The sequence below is a fragment of the Lathyrus oleraceus genome, chromosome 7, assembly GCF_024323335.1.
Source record: "Lathyrus oleraceus cultivar Zhongwan6 chromosome 7, CAAS_Psat_ZW6_1.0, whole genome shotgun sequence".
Classification (NCBI taxonomy): Eukaryota; Viridiplantae; Streptophyta; class Magnoliopsida; order Fabales; family Fabaceae; genus Lathyrus; species Lathyrus oleraceus.
In genome coordinates, this window is record NC_066585.1 from 101,120,200 (window position 1) to 101,146,437 (window position 26,238).

General features: G+C 32.0%; 1 protein-coding gene, 2 non-coding genes and 2 pseudogenes across 3 annotated transcripts; all 5 read right to left on the minus strand.

Annotated features, from left to right (window-relative positions):
• Positions 1-20,504: 20,504 nt before the first annotated feature.
• On the minus strand, positions 20,505-20,589 carry TRNAM-CAU (transfer RNA methionine (anticodon CAU)). Its single transcript is given in 2 exon segments — positions 20,505-20,540; positions 20,552-20,589. It is a non-coding gene; the product is annotated as a tRNA-Met (tRNA).
• Positions 20,590-21,324: 735 nt separating this feature from the next.
• LOC127101589 (haloacid dehalogenase-like hydrolase domain-containing protein At4g39970) lies at positions 21,325-25,631 on the minus strand. The gene is made up of 11 exons (XM_051039042.1): positions 25,196-25,631; positions 24,999-25,092; positions 24,432-24,476; positions 24,262-24,312; positions 24,076-24,150; positions 23,954-23,987; positions 23,829-23,884; positions 23,686-23,745; positions 21,789-21,848; positions 21,647-21,693; positions 21,325-21,556 (listed from the first exon to the last, which is right to left on the minus strand). The coding sequence occupies exons 1-11, from the start codon at positions 25,540-25,542 to the stop codon at positions 21,508-21,510; spliced, it is 918 nt and encodes a 305-aa protein (XP_050894999.1). The 5' UTR covers positions 25,543-25,631; the 3' UTR covers positions 21,325-21,507.
• On the minus strand, positions 21,916-22,096 carry LOC127109741 (uncharacterized; annotated as a pseudogene).
• LOC127109721 (U2 spliceosomal RNA) lies at positions 23,055-23,250 on the minus strand. The gene has a single exon (XR_007796989.1). It is a non-coding gene; the product is annotated as a U2 spliceosomal RNA (small nuclear RNA).
• LOC127109749 (uncharacterized) lies at positions 24,735-24,872 on the minus strand (annotated as a pseudogene).
• Positions 25,632-26,238: the final 607 nt, after the last annotated feature.

A 26,238-nucleotide genomic window follows, 5' to 3' on the forward strand; every position in this document is an offset into this window, starting at 1 on the left:
AGCCAGGGGATTACTTTGTTGCAATTCTCGTTACACCTTAAATTCATATGTGATGCTCCCATTAATCAATATTGACATTGATTAGACGAGGACACAATTTTTTAATCCTAATATTCACAAAAATGCATTCTATAAGATGCTGTCCAAAAATATATGTTGTGGAGGTGAAAATAGAGGTGGCTAAAAAAGGAAACAAAAGTTATAGAATATACAAATTATCTTAAAGTCTTGTGGATGGAGTTAGACATTATAGAGTTATCAAAATCAAGTGTACAGAAGATTCAACAATATTTAAGGAGTATATTAAATAAGATAGAGTCTATAATTTTCTAGTGGAACTCAACTCTGACTTTGGCCGAGTTAGAGTTAAAAATTTTGACAAAGAAAAAGTACCAAACATTAACGAAGTAGTGGCTATAGTGAGGAGTGAAGAAACAAGAAGGGGTATTATTGCAACAAGCCTTGTCATACTCGAAAAAAATGATGGAAATTGAATGAAAAGTCTCATAATATAGAGTTGGCACAAAAGAGAGACTTATAAAAAAAAGAGGATATGCACACATGGATGGAAATACTAGTGGAGACAGTCTAGAAGGAGGGGTGCAACTTAACCTAACTGGAGTAGAAAATGTGAGATCTCTCCTTAGTAAGTTGGAGAAATCAACAGGCACATGTTCTCTAACAAATCTAAGTACATCTCTCCTTTTTCTTTTGTAAATCTATGTTTTCGTTTGAAATTTATACTTCAAATATAATTTTTAAATAATATTGGATACTGGATTATGGAGCCACGGACCACATGACACCCATATCCATACATTTTTCCACTTATTCACCTTGCCTTAGTAATAAAAAGGTAAAATTATACATTACATATGATACTCTTATAATTATACCAGGTCAAAGAAAGATTCAAATTTACTCATATATGACCCTTAACAACGTCATTCATACCAAAATTATTTACTAGCCAAATTTACTTACAAAAACTCATAAAAGACCTATCTTGTAACATTATTTTCTATAATAATTTTTTTTTATGACAAGGATTCAGAGAGAACGGTTGGAAGTGCTAGAGAATAAAATGGTCTTTACTACTTGGATAACAAAGATTCAAGTCCATATTTTTTCAGCAACATTTTTTTCTTCATAATCAATAAATATCAATAGGGAGAAAGTTCTCTTATACCATTGTCTCATAGATAATCTTTAAGCAGTTATTTTCTAATTTATTTAAAATATTAGATGTTGACAGTCTTCATTATAAGGTGTGTGAGCTTGCTAAATATAAGCGTGTATCCTTTTCCGTTAGTAATAAAATGAATATTTTTCTATTTTATCTAGTTCATATAAATGTATGGGGTCCATATAATAATCCAAATATTTCAGGTGCCTATTGGCTCGTTACCTTTATTGACGATTTACTCAAGCTACATGAGTCTACTTACTCAAACAAAAATCTAAAGTTAGTTGTGTGTTTTCTCAAATATTTTCTATGATTAAAAATTAATTTTGTATGATTATTAAGTGGATTCAATCTAATAATATGAAGGATTACTTTAATTATAACCTTAATTCTTTGTGTCAAAATGAAGGTATACTATCATTTATGAGTTTTCATGTGTTAAAACACCCCCAAAAATCGTCTGCCTTCTTCTGTACTTTCCTCCAAAACTCCTATGGAAGTTTTATCCTCGTTATATCATAGCATGTAAACCTCTATTAATCTCACTCCTAGAATATTTGGTTGTATGTTATTTGTCCATATCCGTAGTGATAATAGAGAGAAACTTGATCCTAGAGCCTTAAAGCGTATCTTTATAAGATATTTTTCCACCCCAAGGATTACAAATGTTATCATCTACCATGAATTATTTGTCTCTCAAGATGTCACTTTCCATAAGCAACAAATTTACATTCAAACTCATCTTCAAGGGGAGAACATAAATAGGGAAAACGAGTCCCTTCTACTTCGTGACCTTACTCTCGGACAAACAGTTGAGGTTGAAATTAGTAGTGACAATGTTAGACCTGAACTTGATTCTGAAAAAGGTGAAAATATTGAAACCTATGTAAGATACATGAAGAATTTATTATATACGAGAAGGAAGACCATTTATAAATTTACTCATATCCAAGAGTCCAATTTGACATAGGTAAATTTCATTATACCTTCAAACTCATTTTAATTTTTGAATTTTCTCATAAATAAGAAATAGAATACAAATCAATTGAACTACCACTATCACGACACTATAAATATTTACGTCTTCCAATTTCCATTAGGAAAGTTACCATAAATTGTACCAAAAATCCACTTTACCCTCTATCCAAATACATAAGTTTTGAACAAATTTCATCTACACATAAAGTCTTTCTCACAAATCTGACTACTATAACACTATCTACCTATATATCTGACGCGTTGTCTAATAGAAAATGGAAACAAACCATGGATTTAGAAATGGAGACACTGGATAAGAACAATACTTGAGAATTAGTTTCTCTACCAAATGGAAAGAAATCTGTAAAATACAAATGGGTATACACTTTTAAATACAAGGAAAATATATAAGGCAAGATTGGTAGCTAAAGATTCACTCAAGCATATGGATTATATTATTTATAGAGATTTGTTCTATTTGAAACAATGAATACTGTAAGAGTGATATTATCTTTAAACTATTTAGAATCGAAACTTAAACCAATTTGATGTGAAAAATACATTCTTTCATGGTGAAATTAAAGAAGAAATCTATATGGATGTACTTCTTGGGTTCTGTGAAAAAACTGACACCAACACCGTGTGCAAGTTAAGAAAACATTTATATGGGTTAAAGCAATTTCCACACGCATGGTTTGGAAGATTAACTAAAGTTATGGTTAGCTTGAACTTCAAACAAAGGAGTTCATACCCTATTTATCAAACATTCTTAAATAAGGACAATAATTGTGTTATTGATGTATGTGGTGATATTTTAATCACGTAATGATGGGGAAAGACAAAAATTGTTGAACATACACTTAGCCAATGAAATTGAGATTAAGACCTTAGAAAAAATGAAATACTTTATGAAAATTGAAGTTACCCATTCTAAAAAAGAATTTTCATATATCAGCAGAAATATATCTTCTGCAAGAGACCGAAAAGACAACATACAAACTACAATATCCAATTACCATTAACCTTTAGAGATAACAATATTTGTTAGTATACTTATTTTGCAAACAAAACTTAAATATGGCATGTTGCTATCACATTTACGTACAATTTAGCTTTTTTATTGCAATAAATTTTTGTTAGTCCTTAGTTGTTTCGAAACTGAGATGTGAGCACTTCACTTTTATCCATGTCAATGTTATCACCTTCTCCTACCATATCATCAACATACTTTGTCTCTTTACTAATTTTCTCATCATTCAAGCATACTAAAAACTTCTTTATTTCATTCTTTCCATTTCCCCTTTATTAGCATAATTTACATGAATATTAGAGAATATTAAAAGTGGCATAACTAAGTTAGGAAATTAGTTAGAATGGTGCTTAGGAGTTATTAGCAGTGTTAGTAAGCCCTCACATTCCTCATATGTTCAAAATTCACACTAACTAATGTTGTTTACGAAGATTACGAGTCTTGAATTATTCAAGATCAAACATTGTTCACTTGGTTTCTATTTATAATTTCTGAATTGTGTTATCACGTGCGCTTTCATGCAAACATGCCTATGAAGTAGGGGTGTGCATGTATACCATTTAATATGAATCCATCCATTTTTATGGTTATGGTTTATAAATTAAATCACTTCTCACAAAAATCAATTTAAAATTCCGAACTGATTTAAAACCGGTTTTAAATGGTTTTGATTTTAATCAAAATTATTTACTTTAACTTAAATTTTATTTTTTTAAAATTAATATTAATTTTTAAATTTAAAAATATAAACAAATTTTATGAGGTTTTAAAATATTTTTTTTTAAAATTTAAAAAACATACAAAAAAATAATTGTTTTTAGAAAAAAAAATAACAAATATCCAGAAAAAAGAAAAAAAATATATCAAAAAAATTTGAAAATAATAAAATTATATTCTGAAAATGAAAAAAAAATTATTTCAAAAAATAAAAATAACTGAAAAAAATTTATTTTAAAAAAATCGAAATCGAAAAATAAAAAATAATTTCTATTCTAAAATTATAAAAAAATATTTTTTTTAAAATTTTTTTTTTCTGAAAATAAAAGTTTTTTTTATTCTGAAAATTTGAAAAAATAACCTTTTAAAAATTTTAAAAATTATCAATAAAAAATTATTTTAAAAAATCTAAATTTTTTTACTGAAAAAAATACAAAATATTTTTTTTTATTTAGAAGAAAATAATAATTTTGTTTGAAAAAAAATATCAGATATAATTTTTTCGAAAAAAAAATTCCGAATAATATTTTTCGTGAAAAGAAAAAAATATTCTGAATTTTATTTTTAAAATAATTTTTTTATAAAATTTCAAAAAATTATAAATATAATATTAATTTATAATGTGATAAAATATGAAAACAGACTAATATAAAAATTTAACGCATAGTAAAATTTGGATACCCAATAACAAAACCAAATTTTTATAATGGGTAATGGTTTATATTTGGATAACAAAATGGATATCCAAATTTTTATTTTAGCATTTGGTTTGGTTTTTTTAAAGGGGAACAATTTGGATACCAATTTGGTTATGAATAACCGGTTTTTTTGCACACCCCTACTATAAAGTGTGGAACAAATTGCATAAATACTTCCATTCATAGATGATAGCTCGAGTTCATCAGCTAAGGTATGAGTTGAAGACTAGCAAGAAAGGTAATCGCTCAATCTCTGAGTATGTTCTTCGAATTTGACCAATAGTTGATTCACTGCTAGTTGTTGGTGATCCAATATCTAAAAAGGACCATATTAATACAATACTGCAAGGAGTTCTTAAAGAGTACAATCCTTTCAGTATGATGATATATGGTAAAGTTGAACCAACTGACATATATGATGTTGATGTATTGCTTTATGTTCAAGAAGCACAATTGAATAAATCTCGCCAATAACTTTCGACTCCAGTGTAACTGCTAATGTTGCTCAAGCTGTATCCAATAACTTTTATGGAAGAAATGAAGTTGAACCAGGTCCTTACCAACATTTTCATGGTCGAGCTCGTTCGTTTAGAAGCAGAGGTCGTGGTAGATAGGGCAATTCCACAGGAAATAGACCAACCTGTCAACTTTGCAAGAAGTATGGTCATACTATTATTGATTTTTCGCACATATATTATGAATACTTTGAACCTCCACCATTGAAGCCTCAAATGCAAGCTTCTTCCTCAAGGCGGCCTAATCACAATCATGACAACTAGAAAAAGTAGGCCTTTACATCTGCTCAGGAAACTGCTATCTTAACTCATCTAGATAGCCTTCAGGTTCCTCAAGTTTTAGAGTCTTAGGCTTGGTTTGTAGACTCAAGTGCATCACATCATATTACTTATTTCCCTTCAATCCTATGCTTATCTTAATGAGGTTTTAGTTGGAAATTCCATAGCCTAGCAGTCAAGTTTGTAGGTTTCTCAAACTTTAGGTCAGAAAGTATGTCAAACTCTACTAATGTTGAATAATATTCTTCATGTTCCTAGCATCACTAGGAATCTAATTTCAATCTCTAAATTTGCTAAAGATAACAATGTGTATTTTGAGTTTCATTCGAACAAATGCTATGTTAAATCAAAACCATCTAACTTGGTGTTGCTTGAAGGTTTCCTTGATGAAAGTGGATTGTACTACAACAATCTAGCTTTAGAACCCTCTCATAATTCCATATCCAATCAATCTCAAAATATGTACTTTGTTGTAAGTAATATAACTGCTAGCCTTAGGCATGATAATGTTGTTCCTGTTGCAAATAATGGTTCAATATGGAACACTAGACTAGGGCATACTCATCCTAAAGTTGTTCATAGTGTTCTTGCATTATATAATATTCACTAGAGTAATAAGAACTCCATTGATTTTGAAATTCTTGTTTTTTGGCAAGTCTCACATGATTTATGCTCCTTTAGCTCTAACTAAGTATAACATTTCCTTTGAATTAATTCACACTGACCTATTGTGGACATCACCTTCACCATCTAGTGGTGGCTACTCATATTATGTTTCTTTTGTAGATACTTTTACAAGATGCAACTAAATTTACTTGTTGAAGCAGAAAAGTGATACCTTGTCTGCCTTCAAACTATTCCAAAGCGATGCTAGAACTCAGTTTAATGCCAACATCAAAGTAATCCAGTCAAGTTTTGGTGGTGAATTCAGGTCATTTACAAAATATATTAGTGAACTTGGTATTATGCATAGGCTTACCTGTCCACATACTTCTCATCAAAATGAGACATTAGAAATAAAGCACAAACAAATTATGGAAATGGACCTCACTTTTTTAGCTCATGCTCCCTTACCAAATGAAATTTGGGATCAAAACTTTACATCATCAATTTACTTGATTAACAAACTATCTGCATATGCTTTACCAAAATTCATTCCACCTTCCTTTTCCTTACATAACAAGCTAGATACTTGAATACATGTCCCTAAAGGTGTTTGGATGTGCCTACTATCCTCACATGAGACCTTATAATCAACATAAGCTGAAGTCCAAAAACTCAAAGTGTGTGTTCTTGGGAGTCTTAATTACACATAAAGGTTACAAATGCACGGTCGAGGAAGGCATGATTTCCTTTTCAAAAGATGTAATGTTTAATAAAATATAATTTCCTTATCTTGAACTACAGTCTATGTCACATAAATATCTCTAAAAAAACTTAGACCGAGCTCATAATAGCTTCTCCTTACCTCTAGCTTTATGCATTAAATCTCAACATGTATCATCTGATCAAACTCACCCTACCACACATATTAACAGTCAATAAACTTCACCTATCAGGGTCTTCTCATAGCTTGCCTCACAAGTCACCTCAAGAAAGTGAAAGTACCACTTCCTTCTCTCACCAGTACATGTCTCAACCCACAAAGTACTTATCTCAATCCTTTTCATAGCCAACATCCAAATACCCCATTACTTGGTAATAATCACCCCATTCTCACAAGAGCCAAAAGTGGCAAGTCTAAACCAAAATCATTCCTGGTCCACTCTGAACCCATCACCACAAAGCAGGCCTTGTCTCATCCTGAGTGGTTTGAAGTAGTGCCTGTTAAATATAACTCTCTCTTAAAGAATGGCACATGGGTTCTCACTACTATCCCACCACACATAAAATCCATTGGCCAAGTGGGTTTTCAAAGTTAAGGAAAATCCAGATGGAAGCATTAACAAATACAAGACTAGGCTTATAGAAAAAAGGCTTTCAACAATAAGGGTTTGATTTCCACTAAACTTTTTCACCTGTAGTCAAGCATACCACCATTAGAACCATCATATCTTGGGCTCTGACATACAAGTGAGAAATCCAGCAAATTGGCATAAATAATGATTTTCTCAATGGAGATCTCCAAGAAGAAGGGCAAATGCAACAACCACCTAGTTTTATCAACACCGATTCAAATCTTGTGTGCAAATTAGATAAGTAAATATATAGTTTAAAACAGGCCCCAATGGCATGGTATGAAAAACTCCATCAAGCTTTACTTGAGTTTGAATTTTCCTCCAACAAGTGTGATCACTCCATCTTTGTCTATAGGCATCATGACATCACCCTATATTCATTGGTGTATGTTGATAATATTATTTTCATTGGCACATCTCTTAAACTAATTCATGATTTGATCTCAAAGTTTCATAACAAGTTTTTCACTAAAGAAACTTGGAAAACCTAAGTATTTTCTTGGAATCTAGGTGCATCATCAACCCAATGGAGTTATGTTGCTAACACAGGCTAACTATATCAAAAACTTATTGTCCAAGGCAAACACAACTGATGTAAATGAAGTAAGCACATCAATGTCCCGCCATTGAAAACTTAGCAAACATGGAAATAACACATTAACATATCCCTCCCTTTACAGGTTAACAACTTGAACCTTTAAGTATCAAACTTTAATAAATCCTGGCATAGCTTACCGTGTCAATAAAGTTTTCCAATTCATGACAAAACCTATGGAGTGTAGTCAAACACATCCTTCGATAACTAAGTGGTACAACTCAATATGGATTTCTCCTCTCTCAAGCTAATCCTTTGCATAAATTCTCCTTGAAGGCCAACAGTGATTCAGATTGGGCTAGTGATCCTGATGATAAGAGATTAACCCCAAGATCGTGCGTGTACTTTGGTCCTAACCTGGTCTCATGGAAACAATCCTTGGAGGCAGGCTCGAGTACTAAAGCAAAGTATAGAGGTTTGGCTCATACGACCTCAAATCTCTTATGGATTGATTCTCTTCTCACTGAGCTATATGTCAACTATCTTGCACCAACTCTACTATGTTACAATTTAAGTGTTGTAATAATATCTCATAACTTGATCCTTCATACTAGAACAAAGCACATAGAACTGGACAAATATTTTGTTTGTGAGAGGGTTGTAGCTAACAAACTTAAAATTCAACATGTATCTAGGACTGCACAAATTGCTGATGCTCTCACAAAGCCTCTATCCACTAACGTATTCTAAGATTTTCGGCTCAAGATTAAAGTTGTCTCATCCCTTCAACCATTAGCTAGTGTGTCTGGGTGTGTGGGAGATCGGGGGTTATATTTACTAAGAATTAGTCTTTATTATAAATAAAAAGTTTAATTTAGTTAAGTTTAATAATAGGAAAAGTTGAATAAGTATCATTGATTATCATAATTTGTATTCCATTTTTATCTGAGGTTTCTATAAAACTATAAGGTTTATATAAAGCCATTGTATTCTCATATTGTAATAACAAGCCACTTGATTAATATTATTAAAGTTATTACTACTTCTTCATTTGGTATCAGAGATCTATCACGGGACCTGATATAGTGATTAAACAAGAGTGTTTGAGAGAAAAAACACTAGAGTGACCGAAAGACGTGAAATGGCTGAATCGAGCAATTTCACCGCACCAAGTGTGCCCAAGTTTGATGGAGATTATGATCATTGGAGTTTGATGATGGAGAATCTACTTCGATCAAAGGAGTATTGGAGTATTATTGAGTCTGGAATAAAAGAATCAAAGGAGAATGAAGAGATAACTGCAGCACAACAAAAGGCATTGGATGAAGAAAAACTCAAAGATATGAAAGAAAAGAACTATATCTATTTCAGGTCATTGACAAATTCATCTTAAAAACTATTACCCATAAAGAAACACCTAAACAACTATGGGAATCCATGAAAGTCAAGTACAAAGGAAGCACTAGGGTAAAACGTGCGCAGTTGCATAGACTTCTACGGACATTCGAAACATTAGAGATGAAGATAGGTGAATAAGTGAATGATTATTTTGGAAGAGTGATAGAAACAACAAATGACATGAGTAATTGCGGAGAGAATATGAACGATGTGAAACTTATGAGGATATTGGGAGTACAACCACTAGAGAATTAAACTGTATCCTCAATAAGTATTTCAGTTTAAGGGGAGGTATTTGTTGGTATATTTATTAAGAATTAGTCTTTATTATAAATAGAAAGCTTAATTTAATTAAATTTAATAATAGAAAAAATTGAATAAGTGTCATTGATTATTATAGTTTATATTCCTTATTTTTATCTGAGATTTCTATCAAACTATAAGACTTATATAAAGTCATTGTATTCTCGTATTGTAATAACAAGAAGTGATCCCACTTGAGTAATATTATTAAAGTTATTACTACTTTTTATGGGGTTCAATTGGAAAATCTAAAAATAGAATGACTATCTTAGAAAGTTAATTAGAATGGTGGTTAGAAGTAATTAGGAGAGTTAGTTGGAATAACTAACTTTTGACTTGTGTAACAAACTAGTTGCTTTGCATAGGCTTGTATATATAATTTTCTATCATCGTTGTATAAAACAATGAACTAATTCTAATCAACACAGCAAAATCTTGTGAAATCTCTTTCTCTATGCTTCATAGTTCATTCATTATTGAAAGACAACAAAAATCAAAATTATTTGCCTTGAGGATTTCTCTTACTCATAGTTTTTTTTCCATGATCTCCAACCCCCTCAAATTCAAAGACATTATATTCATAATGTCATGTTTTGATCCTCCTTATTCTCATTCATTTATTGATCTTATTTATCTTTCAGACTCTTAATTGTTTCTATGTAGATTGAATCCCAAATTTGTTGTCAAGTTCCAAACTTTCTCAACCTTATACCCTTCATAATTATACCACAAGTTTTTCTTGTTTCGTGCTATATCTAATTCATTTAGAGAACGTCCACACAAGATGGGCCCATATGTGAATCTCATATTATTATTAGAGTCTTCACTCATGCCGTTTTTTTCAATCCTTCTTATATTTGCATCTCTATTTTCTGTAAAATTTAATCATTATGGTTGATGATTAAACCATCAACTAGTAGAGCACACAAAGATGGTGATGGGTCATTTACAAGGATAAGCTCAAGCTCGAGATTTGAAGATCCTCGTTGTTATAAACTTAATAGTTTGGTTGTGAGAATATTTTATGTGAAATCTCAAATCTCAAATTAAAACTTATATCACTACATTTTTTTCTTATAAACTTTATTCAAGTATATGTTGATCACTGATAATTAAAAATAAATAAATTTAAAGAGTTATGTAAAAAGTGAAAAAACAACTTTTCTTTTAAAGTTCTTATATTTAAACAAACAAGAAAGTAGTAACAATATTAAATTCAAAGACATCTTCCTTATTACTCCCTCCTTTCCTTTTTAAGTCTAATTTTTTTATTTTTTACACATACTAAGGAAGCTAATCATTATTGTTATTTTTTAAACAATAATTATTGTTTTACCTATAATACCCCTAATTATTTATTACATTCATTTTATTTTTTCTCTGTCTATAATAATTATCTAGGGGTAATTTTGACAAAATTGTAATTAATACTACCTTGAACTTTGCAAGTGACAATTAAAAAGAAACAATTATTTTACAAGAAATGGACACTTAAAAAGGAACAGAGGGAGTAGCTTTTTAAGGCGAAATTCATACACCCCTCGCACAAAGCAAATTTGAGGGCAATTGCTTTTCCATTCTAAGGATTACTTTCCCACTATAGTGAAAAATCAAAATTATTTTTGGAATCTAAAAATATACTTTGGACGCACCCCATTTACGCATAATTCATTCATCATTGAGCCAGACCCTAATTTTATGACAAGATATAATCCGGAAATTCATCTCCGTATACCTTACGGAAGTGTATTTTCAGAATCCATTGAATTAGGAACAAATGCAGAAATGAAGCAGAGGCAGAAATAGAGATAAATTAACATGATAATTATTGACATACATAAAACGAAACATTTCATAGATAATAGTTAACGTAAATCGAACAATATATTTCATGATCAAGTAGGATGTTTCATCGTCTTCAGAATATCTTCGGTCGATCTTGCAATCTTCACATCCAGCGCGATCGAAAAATTTGTTTCGTAACAGTGAAATATACTCCCCATAACTCTTAAATCTTCATCCGTCTTCAGCTCAAACTTGTTGAACTGAATCTTTCCTTCGTTGTCAATCGAAGGTGAACGGTACTCGAGTTTCAAAATTCTTTGATTATCTGAGTATTGTAGGAGATTCTCCAATATGGATTATCTGAGTATCTGAGTACTATGTGACCCAAAATTCAAGTGAGGCATTTACACCGTTGAAGTAGACAAATGTGACATGCAAATATATCCTCATTCTGGTGTGATGTGATTTTGTTAAAAATATGAGATGAGAGACTCATATTTATACAATTTTTAGATTAATATGGACCATAGAAACTCAATCCTGTCTAAAGAGATATTTCAGAAATATACTTCTGGATACACCTTGTTTCGTTTTTGTGAAATTAGGGTGAATCCGAAAAAAAACATTTCTGAATAAACCTCTATTCTTATTTTTTTAAACATTTGGGGTGACTTTGAATATGTATTTCTGGATTCACCACATAACTTGTTATAGAAAATAAAAATTGAGAAAAATTTGGGAAATTGAAACATATATTGAAATATATGAAAATGTATATATTTGAAATCATTAATATTAATCTAAGAATATATACAAAACATGTATAACCACATAAATACATCGTTGAATAAAAATTAAAATTAATTGAAACATGTGGAACCGTCTAAATATATATTTATGGGTGATTTTGTCTTTGACTTTTGTTTATTTGATTCTCTTTCAATCTCACTCAACTTGGTGAATTATTGCATGCTATCTAAAAAATGATCCGACCAAGTTTCAACTTATCTTGTTGAATGAGTTGTCCACTCTAGTGATGTAGGTGGTATATGGCATCCCGATTCAAAATAAACTTGTACAAAATGTCGTGATTTTAAAAGCCACCTAACACACATAATACGATCAGTTAGATTTTGAGGTGGGGCAGTGTGCAGTGTAATTCTTTTTCCAGAGAATTTGTATCTTGTCAGATCAATACACACCATATTATACACACTTTTTTATAATATGACTCATTTCAGGAAAGCGCGTCAATTTTTTCTGCGGATTTTGACTTTAAGGACTAAAACCAACACAAAAAGTGAGATATAAGGACTCAGACCAAAAAAAGAAATACATGGACCAAAATCAAAAACTCGCTAATTTATAGGGACCAACAAACTATTTAAGCCAAAATAAAATTCAATCCGGCTCGAGATATTTTTCCGACCAATTGTAAATATAGCTTATTCTCTATAAATCTATGTCCCAACACTATAATGCTGCAACCAAATGATGTATGTACCTCATTATGCTGATTTTGGATCATTTTGTTCATAGAGTTTGAATCACTACATAAATCACCTTTATTATTTCCTAATCAATTCTTTAGTGTAGCACGGGCAGATTCAACTCATTTAGTTGTTATATTTCTGAAGTGTCTAACCTAATCAGTCCAAGCATAATCAATATTGTCCTTCATCTGGTCTAGACTTGTACTTTCAACATATTTCAAATTTTTTGGATATTTCTGAAGGAGAATTGCGGTCCAAAACGCAGCGGAAATTAAAATTTTCTCCTTTAGAGATCCTTACGAATGGTCATGATCAGTGATAGAATATTTACCTCTTGTGATGACTGAAACCTTTGGTGCAGATCTCTTGTGACAATCAAAACCTTTGATGCAGATCCACGGAGCGATCACGAACGTTGAACGATGACAACGTCTCTACTCAGTCCACACGAACGGGTTCCTTCAATCTCAGTGCTAGCTGGTACGAATGAAGGCTTTGAGTGAGAGAGAGAGAGAGAGAGTGAAAACGAAAAGAATGCAACCGCAATGAATGCTTCTGCACAAGGGTTCTATTTATAGAACCACTTGTGTGGGCTTCAAGCTAAAAGCCCACTTAAGTGTATTTTGGCCCATATCTTATAATATGCCCAAAATCACTTAAGCCCATGGTACCTTACCATATTTCGTATTCTACTCAAGTACATCGTACCTTACGATGTTCTATAATCCACTTAAGGGCACCGTACCTTACGGTATTCCTTAGTTACTCTATCTCTCATCAATCCGTCTTTTGTGTGTGACCCTGTAGGTTTTCGTGACGTTGGCAATTATATTAAATCACGCATTTAACATAATAAACAGTGAGCGGTATCTAGCAACACATCACTGCTACCCAAGACACGAAAATGTCATGTGATCTGACAAAACCATCTGTGATAATAATTATGTGTATAATTACCCTTTTGCCCTCATGTTTATATTGAACACAAGGCATAGACCGTGTCATCCTTGTCCAGTTCAATATTGAGCCCATAGACATTTATCCTGTTATGCAGGATGGGCAAATTCCATCTAGGTCACTCATGTCCCTCAGCATACTTCGTGGAGTACCCATCAACTGTCTTTATGGTTATCCAGTTACGGACAACGTTGGATCAGTAATAAAGCACTCGACTCTACATCTAGGATCCATAGTGGTTTCAGGTCGAAGAGTGGAATACACTATTATCACCATGAGAATAACTTATGACACTTTGCATAACTTTCTATATAGTATTCTCATAGCGGGTCAATCCGGTATAAATATTACTCCTAATATTCATACCTATGTTTAAGACTTGATAACTCTTTATCCATGATCCATGAGATGTGATCATCAGTCTACAAACATAATAGTCTTAATGCTTTAATGTTATCCCACTTCACATTAAAGCTCGACTACGGATACTTTAAGAATAGTGTCCTTATGTTTAATGTGTTCTCATGATTAAGTCACACTTAATACATCAAACGGACTATCTACTCCAGGGACTTTATTAATCAACCATAATAAAGAAAATGTCTTTTATTATTAATAAATAATTCGATACAAGTACCAAAAAGTATTGGCCTCTAGGGCTTACACCAACAATTTCTAACACTCCTTCCTAAAAATTATAACAAAATTGGCATATATTTATAACACATCTTCCATGCATCCATTATTCTTTCCAGTATCACACTAGCTTTGACCATTTTCCTTCTTCGTCCTTTATTTATTTGGTCCCTACCGCAGGTTTAAGTCGACTTCGCACATTCTTTGTGATATAATGATACCTACAAAGAAATGTGTAAGAAGTAGGAAACACCTTTGCAATCGAATTCATCAATGCAGTATCACGATCGGTGACAATAACCTTCAACATGTTTTCTTTGTCCTTCAACATTGTCTGACACACTTGTAAATCACAAGTAACATCGTCCTCCTTTTTGCTTTTAAAAAATGCAAACCCAACCGAATAAGTCTTTTCAGTAGAGGTAACACCAACAATTTCTAATAGTGGAAGCATGTACTTGTTGGTATTATACGTTGAATCAATGATGAGTACAGTAAGAAATGTGTAGAGCAACTTTATAGAATCAAGACGAGTCCAAAAGATATCTTGAACGATTTCTCCATCCCCGCACACTCGGTACCTAGATACATAATGGTTATCATCCATAAGTTTCAAGAATTATAGTATTTCAGTTTTATCCCCTTTTATCGTCTTGTTGTTTCAGTTACGAACATTGTATACTTTCTTGATATTTGAGATATTTCTGGATCTTTTACTTTTAAAGTTACAAGTATTTTATTGGGCTGCATCATGTTCAATGTCATGTCAGAAACAATTTCCTTCTCTCTGGGCATAAAACGACATGTAATGGGATGACCGACTAACTTGTGACACATGTCATGATTATGTGTACCATAAATCACATTAAATCTCCATTTATTATTTTCCAAAAGATATTCACGCAACTTAAAAGGACAATCACATTTCCTCGAACCGGTATCATCTCGTTTCAACTTCTGGAGAGGAGTTGCGTACTTGCCAATTTTTTCCGCATCTGGGTGTTATAAATGCAAGTCTTTTATCTGAATCATCATCTGACCTTCTGATTACAACTCTGAACCCCATTTTGGATGCCTCTGTGCGGATCCATTAGAGCTTATAATCACAAACAACAAAAATGTATCCATTTATAAATTGGTTGCCAATTTCTACCTTGACATCAACATGTTTGGAATCCGTATAACATAATAGATTCGGGGTTGCCAATTTCTAAGGCACACAATTACATAAAATATTCAAAAAAATTATCCAAATTGTACTCTGAACTATTCCAGAAATACACTTTCTTATGAACTCGCCTAAAACTCAAAAGTGTATTTCCGAATGCAATGTATATTTTTTCAACTCAAAAACAAGATTAATGTGAGCAATGGGGAATGAATTGCATGAACTTTACCTTAAATTTTAACTGTTTTTACTCATTTTGATGTGATGAAACACAAGAATGAAGTTTTGGAGTGCAAAACTTGATTGAGAATGAAATGATGTTTTAAGAGTTTTCAGAGAAAATGGTATTTGGTCATGACGAAGAAGAACACGCATGGTCCTATTTCATTAAATTTTCCTTTTGACATGTCCAGAAATGCTCTTCCGGAATTGCGACTGACATGCAAATGTGATATTTTTCAAATTCCCGCCTCACAATTTAGGAAGTATACATCCAAATTTGTTATTGAATTGTTAAATTAAAAAAATCTTTGGTGGAATGGTTCTGGAGATACATTTTTAGACTAAATTTTAAAAAAAAAATGAACAATCTCAATTAAGACGTATTTTGATGTAAAAAAAATACGTTCAAATTTTCATTAATATTTCTAGATTTTCATAGAATGCTTCTCCACCACATACTTGGGAGAGATCTAGTATGAATCATTGCTTACCATCATTAACACTTTCATTAAATTTATAAGACTTAAAGATCGCATGAGGTGATTTCTCTTCTTTCTAATTGTTTTCATTCTGTTTGTTATAAAAGAAAATAATAAATTAAATATTTTCATTTAATAAATAAATAAAAACCAGTTGTTTACTAGTGCGATGCACCATAATATGTTATAGATGATATGTGATTAATGTGTTATCTAATAAATAACTAACACTTGTTTTAAATTTTGAAATAGACGAAATTTAAAGTGGTGTTTATAATCTTGACATGGTTATACCGGCATAATAAAAACAAAAAGAAAGAAAATCATAAGTGTAAAATAGAATCCAACAATGAAAGAATAAACTTTATACATGTCATGGTGATATATGCAAAAATAAAATACATTGTACTTTGAATTTTAACTCTTAAACAATCTTGCAAAAATCTAAAAAAGAAAAAAAAGTTAGAGTAAAAATTGCTTCACATATTTTTAATTTTTTTAATTATAATAATTATGAGAAAACGTGTAACAACTCTTTTAATAAAAGAATATATTTTTAAAAATAATTAATTTGTAATTACATAAGAAAAATATAGGAGAGAGAGAAGTTGGAGAGATGAGTGAGTGAATCTTTTATTGATTTATTATTTAATTAATTAATTAATTATTATTTATTTTAACTTTTGACATAATAATTATGATGGAAAAACTTCCAACATTATGATTTGGCGGGAAATTTGGATAAAAAACTTCTAAAATTATAATTCAAAATTTAGATAGATAATTGAGACATAACAAACGGATAAATATAAATGGTGTCAAAAAAGATTTTTTTATAGTACAAATTGGATTCAAATCAAACGCATCTTTAATTGAGATTTAGTTAAAGGGAGATTCTATCTTCACTTTTAAGTGTGCATTCCACATTCTCGAAAATTGAAAAATACATTTTAAATATTTAGAGATGCATCTTCAGACACATTCAAAATCATGTCAGGTGCTATTTTGAGATCCACCATATTTTGAACAAAATATAATTCAAAATACATCTTCGTATATTATTTGGATACATCCGAATATGCATTTCCGAAATCAAAGTAAACTAAAATAATATTAAACTCAAATGAAAGTTAAATAACCATACATTAATTAAAAGTCAAGACCGTACATAACATTTGTCTGAAAATACAAAAAAAAAAATCAAAGTATAACCTACTAGGTACGTCTAACCCTTTGCACTCACCTTCGTTTGTACTGCACAACATTCAGTAACTCGACAATCATATTATCCACTAGGGCCAACTGGGGAGTGTCATCCTCAAAGAGTTCTGCCTTTATGTCTGTTCTATCCATCTCCATAACACGCCGACAGACCATCGTCATATCCTTAGTTTCGTCATACTGAACCTCAAGTACCTCCTGGTTAGCTGACCTAGATGGTCTTCTAGGACTGTCTAGTGTCAGGATATGGCCTGACACCCTATAGAACCATGTCATGTCATGTAACCCTCATCATAAACCCACTGAAAAGGAGCAGACACCCGACGATACTCCTCTGGTACTAAGTGATTCTCAAAATCATCCAGTATCACACCAAAATCTATACGGCAGACGTCGGGATGAGCATGATCATATGGAGGTCTTGGAATAATCTGCAAGTAGCCAAACTGGCGCATCTCTCACTCGGGTATATAAGGATACATAAAAGATGACCTACATACCAAACATTTGGAGTATAAGGAAATGTCGTCAAACTGACGCGTCTGGCGGTGACTAAACTATTCCCCATGTACGAAACAAATGCGACTGCATGTGGCAAGTCCCCATCTTAGGTATGCGCAGCTTCCCACCCGGTGATGCGAGGGAAGTTGGAGATGATCAATCCCTGAAAATGGTTTGGATACAATATTAGTGTAACAAATGAATTATGAAAATATTAGTAACAAGAAAATACTGTAAGCAACGCACAACTTCCTATTATCTGCTTTGTAGACAACCCTCGCTCAGGTTCGAGTAAAGGTAGACCAAATAGGCAGCATTCTAATTGTACTCGTGAATCGAAGTCAGATCGATGAAGTACTTAAAGTACACCACATCAACATAGGTTTCACTTTGTCCACAAACATGGATGTGTCAACCAAGAACAAGAGGTAACACCTCAATGCACTCTATCAGTGGTACTCAACCTGCATATCATCATCATCGGCATCCAAAGGCCCCTGCAAATGGTCTTTATTAAGATTTTCCAAAAAATTAAACCTAGTACGAGCACCTCTAGTGTCAGATACCTCATTGGCGGCCTTACCAGTAGTACCATCAAGCGGGTTATCAGCAACTCGTGGCATTGTGGTCCTCATTGCAGTCATCTCACGTCGTACCAACACGGTTTGGGACACACACCTGAGCCTAATTCGGCCAGCGTTTTTTAACCATTGCACATGCGTTATAGACTAGGACAAATATAAACAACATGTTAGGACAAATTCACAAATTCCACAAAATCAACCAAATTTTTGCATAAGTCCAATCTAGAGATGTATATCTGAAAACAATGCAAAACAAATCCAGAGATGCATCTCTGGACAAACCTATGATTGTCTCAGCCATTTCTATTCTAACAATCCAAAAATATCTCAATGCATGTTCTTCTAGCCTCCAAAATTGTTTACACTACTATCTAATGTACCTAAAACAACTAATGTAGCTTAAACAACTAACTACAAATAAAAACATAAAAATAGATTAAAAAAATAATTAAAAACCTACCAAATCAAATTGAATGTATGAGTTATGAGATACTGGAAATGAGGAGTTGGAGCTCTAAGGTAGAAGTTTTCTATAAAGAGAAACTTGAATGAGACAGAGAGCTCAAAAGTTTAAGAGGAGGAAGAGAACCTTTTTTGTGTGCAGAAAATGAAAGAGAAGAAAGTCTGAAATATAATATGGCACATGAGTCCAATCTGGAGATGTATATCTGAAAATAATGCAAAACAAATCCAGAGATGCATCTCTGGACAAACCTATGATTGTCTCAGCCATTTCTATCCTAACAATTCAAAAATATCTCAATGCATATTCTTCTAGCCTCCAAAATTGTTTACACTACTATCTAATGTACCTAAAACAACTAATGTAGCTTAAACAACTAACTACAAATAAAAACATAAAAATAGATTAAAAAAATTTATAAACCTACCAAATCAAATTGAATGTATGAGTTATGAGATACTGGAAAGGAGGAGTTGGAGCTCCAAGGTAGAAGTTTTCTATAAAGAGAAACTTGAATGAGACAGAGAGCTCAAAAGTTTAAGAGGAGGAAGAGAACCTTTTTTGTGTGCAGAAAATGAAAAAGAAGAAAGTCTGAAATATAATATGGCACATGATATGAAACAAAAGCATTTGGAGACGCATCTTTGGATCACCCACTAACTTTTGGATAAATGGTGTTTATATATATATGCATCTTCAGACACACTTTTTACACATATGGATATGCATCTCCGAATTAATTTTGGCACAATTGGGATACATCTTCAATTTGATCTCAGAAATAGCTAAAATAAATGTGTTTGAACATGTATCTACGGACTCTAGGAACCGTCTAAACTTTTTATGGTAATGTGAGATAATACATAGTTGGACATGTATCCATATGTCAATTAACATGTACTACTATTGTCAAGATTTACATTATTATTATTTAAATAAAAAATTGTGATTATACAAAGAGATTAATTACTATACACTATCATTGTAAAAAAATTTACACTATTAATTCATCACTATCATCTGTTTGCATTATTTTATAAATTATTGAAATAAAAGTCAAACTTTATAAATTATTGAAATAAAAGTCAAACTTTATAAATTATTGAAATAAAAGTCAAACTTTATAAATTATTGAAATAAAAGTCTAAAAGTCAAACTTTATAAATTATTGAAATAAAAGTCAAACTTTTCTCAACATCCAACGGTTATAAATAATTGACGATTTTAGACTGTGTATTTCAATTAAATTCATATACAAAATATAAAACCATTTAAATTTAAATTATTATTTGTTAAAACATTTTATTTTCCTTTGAAAATAAAGTTCTTAGCTTAAAAGAGTTGCATAATCTATAATCACTATTAATCATAGCTGGGAAACAAATGAAAATGTAAATTTGGGGTGAGAGAGGCTCGAACTCTCGACCTCAGGATTACTCAGTAGCTATGAGACCTACGCGCTAGCCAACTGCGCCACCACCCCCATTGTTGCTGACATTTTCGTTTTACAAAATTTTAAACATCTTTGTCGTCTATTGAGAGAGAACTTTTCAATCAGAAAAATGAAGTTTGTGTGGGATTCCGCTATGATCACCACTGAAAAAGTATGGTACTGTCATATTAAAACCTGGGAAGTTGTTGATGGGTCGGGCTTCTTTTCCTTCACATCATCGTCGTAAAGCTTAAAGAAAGTGGATAGATAGTTTAATCTTTACTATACAAAGAAACCAATTTATAACAACTTATATAGTACATTTCCAACTCAAATTTTCAACCAGTTTTCCTCTAAGAAACCAATTTAAGTCAACTTATATAGTACATTTCCAAGTCATACTCCTATATACCAGCTACAATATCGTGAAGAAGCAATTCCAAATATTTCAGTTGCATGAAAGCTTACAAAATTTTAGTAAATGCGTCTAAATTAAGAATACCTAATATAAGAAGTTTTCAGCAACATTTTATTACAATTAGGATAATGCTAATTTGTGAAAACCACCATCAACTTCAATCTCGAAGAAATATCAACATTTAAATTACACACCTTTAACTCAACTAGTACATACCAGTTAAACTACCCCATCTATCCGGTCAAATTAGTCCCTAAACATAAAAAAGATAATTGTAAAGTTCATTGCTGATTATGCTCATTCTTAGGAAGAAACAAATTATATGAAAATTGATAAAATAAAAACATCTCAATTTGAGAACCGTGAAATGAAATCACATAGAAGCATTCATAATATAAACAATAGATTATACATTTTGTTACACTTTGCAATTAATTTAATACACATTATCCCATTGTATACATCTGCATACAATCAATATATAAAAACACATTAAAGAACAGAAAAAAAATTACAACATCTTAACCTTGTGATAAACCTCAACCTTTCTTCTACTTAGCAGCTACAATATCTTGAAATAGTAACTCCAAATCTTTCAAGCTGCATAATTGTTCATAATATTTTAGTAGCTTTGTCTAAATAGAAAATACCTATATAATATGCATTCAGTAATGTTTTTTATAGTTATACCTTATGTTACTCAAATCAGGGTAGATTGCTACGGCCTCTTTGAAATCCTACATAAAATCCAAAACAACTAGTTAAGTATTCATGCAGATAATTTTTCCACTTCAATCGCATAATCAAATCGGGTAATCTGAAGGGTCCTAACCTGATCAGCTGTGGAAGATGTGTAGGTAACCAGGCAGGACATCCCTGCTTTTGTTGCTGCCTGTTGGGTTTATAAATTTACATTATAGTTTGAGCATTTTTTATTTAGATAACATAATCGAATCTTGGTGGGGCATGCCAGGCCAATGCTATAGTGCAACACAAAGGCAACACACAAGAGACCCAATAGCAAGCTACTGTGGTGGCCTCTCCCCCTCAAGAAATTAATATCGTGTGAGCCAATGACCCACATATCAGATATTAAACTGATAAGAACAGATACTACACTTGTTATTTATTCTAACCAATGTGGGACAAAGAACTCGTGAGTAGTATTATATTTTTCTCTTTCTAAAGTCCAATGCAGCAAACATCAAAGTCTAGAAATTATCTCTTCAAACCTTAGATAATGAATGCATTTCACCGGTTAACAAAATCGGGATAACACATCAAGACTTTTCCCTGGCCTCTAATTTTCTAACACAAGCTAAAATAGTTAGTTTTGTTTTTATTTTCCTTTTTCACAACATTTAAAGAGATTAATTGAGCACATATATAGAGTTTTAATAACATGAGGAAGATCTATCTGTAAGCCAATAACACTGTCCTCTACCATCAATAGCACAGACATATTCCGGACATTTCGGATATTAAATATGAAAGCATGTTTCGACAAAGATTCTAACATTGGTTTGTTATGTTGTGGAACTCTTTAAGTAAGTATTTTACAACTTAAAGTAGTCCTCAAGATTTTTAAATAGATAGTTTGACTGAAGATATATAAATATTTTGGAAAGATTGGTTCATCATGTATCCGTTAAATTGAGTCATTCATCAAGTAAGATAAAAAATAAAACAACTGTCCCCCTCCTTTTTTAAAACATTGTCAGTGTAAACAAAAACATGAATCATTCCACAACCTCATTTGCCATCTTAATTCACGCCCTTGTTCCATCTTGCTCGCCTTTCATCTTCGCGGGTCTTGAGCCAAAATTTGTTTTTGCCAAGTTTCTAGAATCTAGTAAGTATTTGCTTTCTTCAATTTGGATTTCAATTTGTTGGTTCAGAGTTACTAGTAAAACACATGAGTCTTAGATATTGTGGTTGTTGGAAAAATCATATTCACAAGGACAAAAGAGAAACATCTTGAAAAGATGTTGCAACGCTGTTCTTTCCACTAGTCAAGAGAGTTAGAGCCAACTTTTTAAGAACCCAAACTGAAGTACTTAAATATGAAAAGAAGACTATAATAAGTTAAACTATATTGGTGGGGCGTGCCAGGCCAATGCTATAGTGCAACACAAAGGCGACACACGAGAGACCCAATAGCAAGCTACTGTGGTGGCCTCTCCCCCTCAAGAAATAAATTTAATATCGTGTGAGCCAATGACCCACATATCAGATATTAAACTGATAAGAACAGATACTACACTTGATCTTAGCCAAAAGGCCGAGAAAGGTATGACTTATAAGAGTGAATGAACTCTTATTTTATATCAAAATCGTAAATACTTGTTATTTATTCTAACCAATGTGGGACAAAGAACTCGTGAGTAGTGTTATGTTTTTCTCTTTCTAAAGTCCTATGCAGCAAACATCCAAGTCTAAAAATCATCTCTTAAACCTTAAACAATGAATGCATTTCAATTTTCACCACAGTTAACAAAATCAAGATAACAGTAACCGTAACATTATCAAAAGCAATTTGGCAAGATAAGGAACAAAATGAAGATTTGTCAATTGAAATTTCATTTACTGCAAACTAATAAATCAAACAACACATCAAGACTTTTCCCTGCCCTTTAATTTTGTAACACAGACTATAGATTTTTTTCCCTTTCTCACAACATATAAAGAGATTAATTGAACACTTATATAGATAACATGGGAAGATCTACCTGTAAACCAATAACACTATCCTCTACCACCAAGCAGTTTTTCTCTGATACACCAAGCTTCTGCAATGCACAATATATAAATTATATTCAGTCAGTTGGCATAGAAAAACTCACAATTTCACATGGTATTGTCATATTAAAACCTTGGAAGCTGTCAAATATATGGATGGATCGGGTTTCTTTTCCTTCACGTCATCACCTGAAAGTTTAAACAATAAGTTTTAGTTCAAAACTCTTAAGCAGGAAAAATTGATGTGAGTGAACATACCAGCAAGGAAGCAATCAAGGCTTTGAAAGCGCTCCTATATCAGAAAAATAAAATGGTTGAACGCATATTAATAAAAATAATCCTACTGCCAATAGAGAGAACATTTACGAAAGTGGGCTTACGATTCCGATAAGGTTTTCAAGACAAAGAATAACTGAACTTTTAGTTGCTGCAGAGCAAACAGCTAGCAATTTCCCCTGCAAAAGAAATTGGACAAAAGTAGAGTATATACTTTGTGCAACAAAACAGAAACTAGAGATCATAACATTACAAAAATATAAATAAACCGGTAAACAAGGTGATCTTACGGCGTCTTTGGCCTCGTCCATCAATCTCAGTACTCCCGGTCTAGGTTTTACCTGCGCAGAATATACATGTAATTTAACAGTAGCTTATTAACAAAAATACCTACCACATTCACAAATCAAGGATTATGGAATATTTGGAGAATAAATTTTTAAAAAAATATAATGCTTACCGAGCCAGACTTGATTATATCTTTGTATCTCTCTGTCTTCCAATCCTACATAACCAATGAATTGGCACAGGTTCTTCATTATTTAAGAATCAAAATAATTCAATTATGCATGCAACATAACATAAGCATACACAGGTGTTTGAACTTCTGTCATATGAAATCAACTAGATCCATACCATTACCATCATAACGCGATTAAGTGCAATTCAGCAAGAGAAATTCATATGCTAACTACTATATCAAAGAGCAAATCAAAACAAACTTATCCATGAAAAGAAAACTAAAATAATTCTAACTTTTTTGGTGGGGCATGCCAGGCCAATGCTATAGTGCAACACAAAGGCAACACACAAGAGACCCAATAGCAAGCTATTGTGATGGCCTTAAACTGATAAGGACAGATACTACAATTGATCTTAGCCAAAAGGCAGAGAAAGGTATGATTTGTAAGTGAATGAACTCTTGTTTTATACCAAAAACCTCGATATTTGTTAATTCGTTTAAGCAATGTGGGACTTGGGCATGTATGAGTGGTATAAAAATGAAAATAAGAAAAGCATAAAAGACCTGAAGAGTGTCGATCAACTTGGCTCGTTCCTCATCATTAGCTGGAGGAATATCGAACAATGTTGATGAAGGCCACCCATGTTCCTTAAAGTACCTTAAAAACACCAAAAAAGGAAAAACACAGTCATAAACATAAGATAACATGACTTAATAGTAAGAAGCAAAGTTGGTAGAATAAAAAGTAAGTGGAAAAGAACCATCGCATTTTGGGTTTGCCGCCACCGATTTGGTTCTGGAGTTGATCATAAAATTGAATATCCCAATTGAGTGGTTGGGAAGAAGAAGAGGGAGAACGGACATTGAAGTGAAGAAAAGCATCATTATAAGCTTGACGATGTAAGTGTTCGGATTCCAAGATGACACCGTCGCAGTCAAATATGAGAGCTTGAAAAGAAGATGAAGATGAAGCTGAGAGTTTGAAATTGAAGGAGAGACGGTGGTTATTATGGTTAATGTTGAAAGAAGGTAAGTTAATAGTATTTGGATATCGAAAACTGTGTTTGGTTTGAGAGAAGGAGAGAGTGTGAGTGAGAGTAGAAGCCATTGAAATGTGCTTTAACCATTAACCATTCATCCTCATCACTTTATTCATCCCCCTTTCCTTTCTGTGGCTCTGCATTGCCATTAACCATTAAATTCAGTTTTTTCTAAAATAATTAATATAAAATATATTTTATTTTTGTTTAAAAAAAAATAATTTTTAATACTATAACTTTTGTTGTTGTCTAATTTCACACTTTAAAGATGATTAAAACTCGTCTAAATATGGAGACAATTCTAAATAAGAGTTTTTCATTGATCTTGCTTAGTATTTTGATGAAGAAAAATATATCAAAAAAAAGTCAATGATGCTCAACAAAGAAGAAAAAGATAAAATCAATAAACGATAACGATGAAGATAACAATCGATCATGACAAAATAGCAAAGATCAACATTTGTCAAAGTTAAGACTGTCTTTATATTTGATATGATTAAATATGGTTTTTGTCCCTATAAATATGTCAACATTCAATTTTAGTCCCTCTAGAATTTTTCTTCAAACAATGGTCCTCACAATCTTTTTCGTTCCTAAAATTGGTCTCTCCCGTTAGTTTTCACTAACGGAGGCCTAGGTGTCATGCCAAATGTGTATTTTTTTTTGCTGACGTGTAAATTGTAATTGTTAATTCCCCGCGGTGGAATAATTGATAACGTTATTTTGTTATCATACAAGTGAGATAATGTTAAACAAGTCTTTCT

What these genes read in the sequence shown, in the direction of transcription:
- LOC127101589 (XM_051039042.1), bottom strand. Translation starts at nt 25,542, where the DNA reads ATGGCTTCTACTCTCACTCACACTCTCTCCTTCTCTCAAACCAAACAC. An exon ending in GGCAAACCCAAAATGCGATG is followed by an intron (nt 25,093 to 25,195) that starts GTTCTTTTCCAC and finishes GGTGTTTTTAAG; the next exon opens with GTACTTTAAGGAACATGGGT. An exon ending in TATATTTGACAGCTTCCAAG is followed by an intron (nt 23,746 to 23,828) that starts GTTTTAATATGA and finishes TGTGCATTGCAG; the next exon opens with AAGCTTGGTGTATCAGAGAA.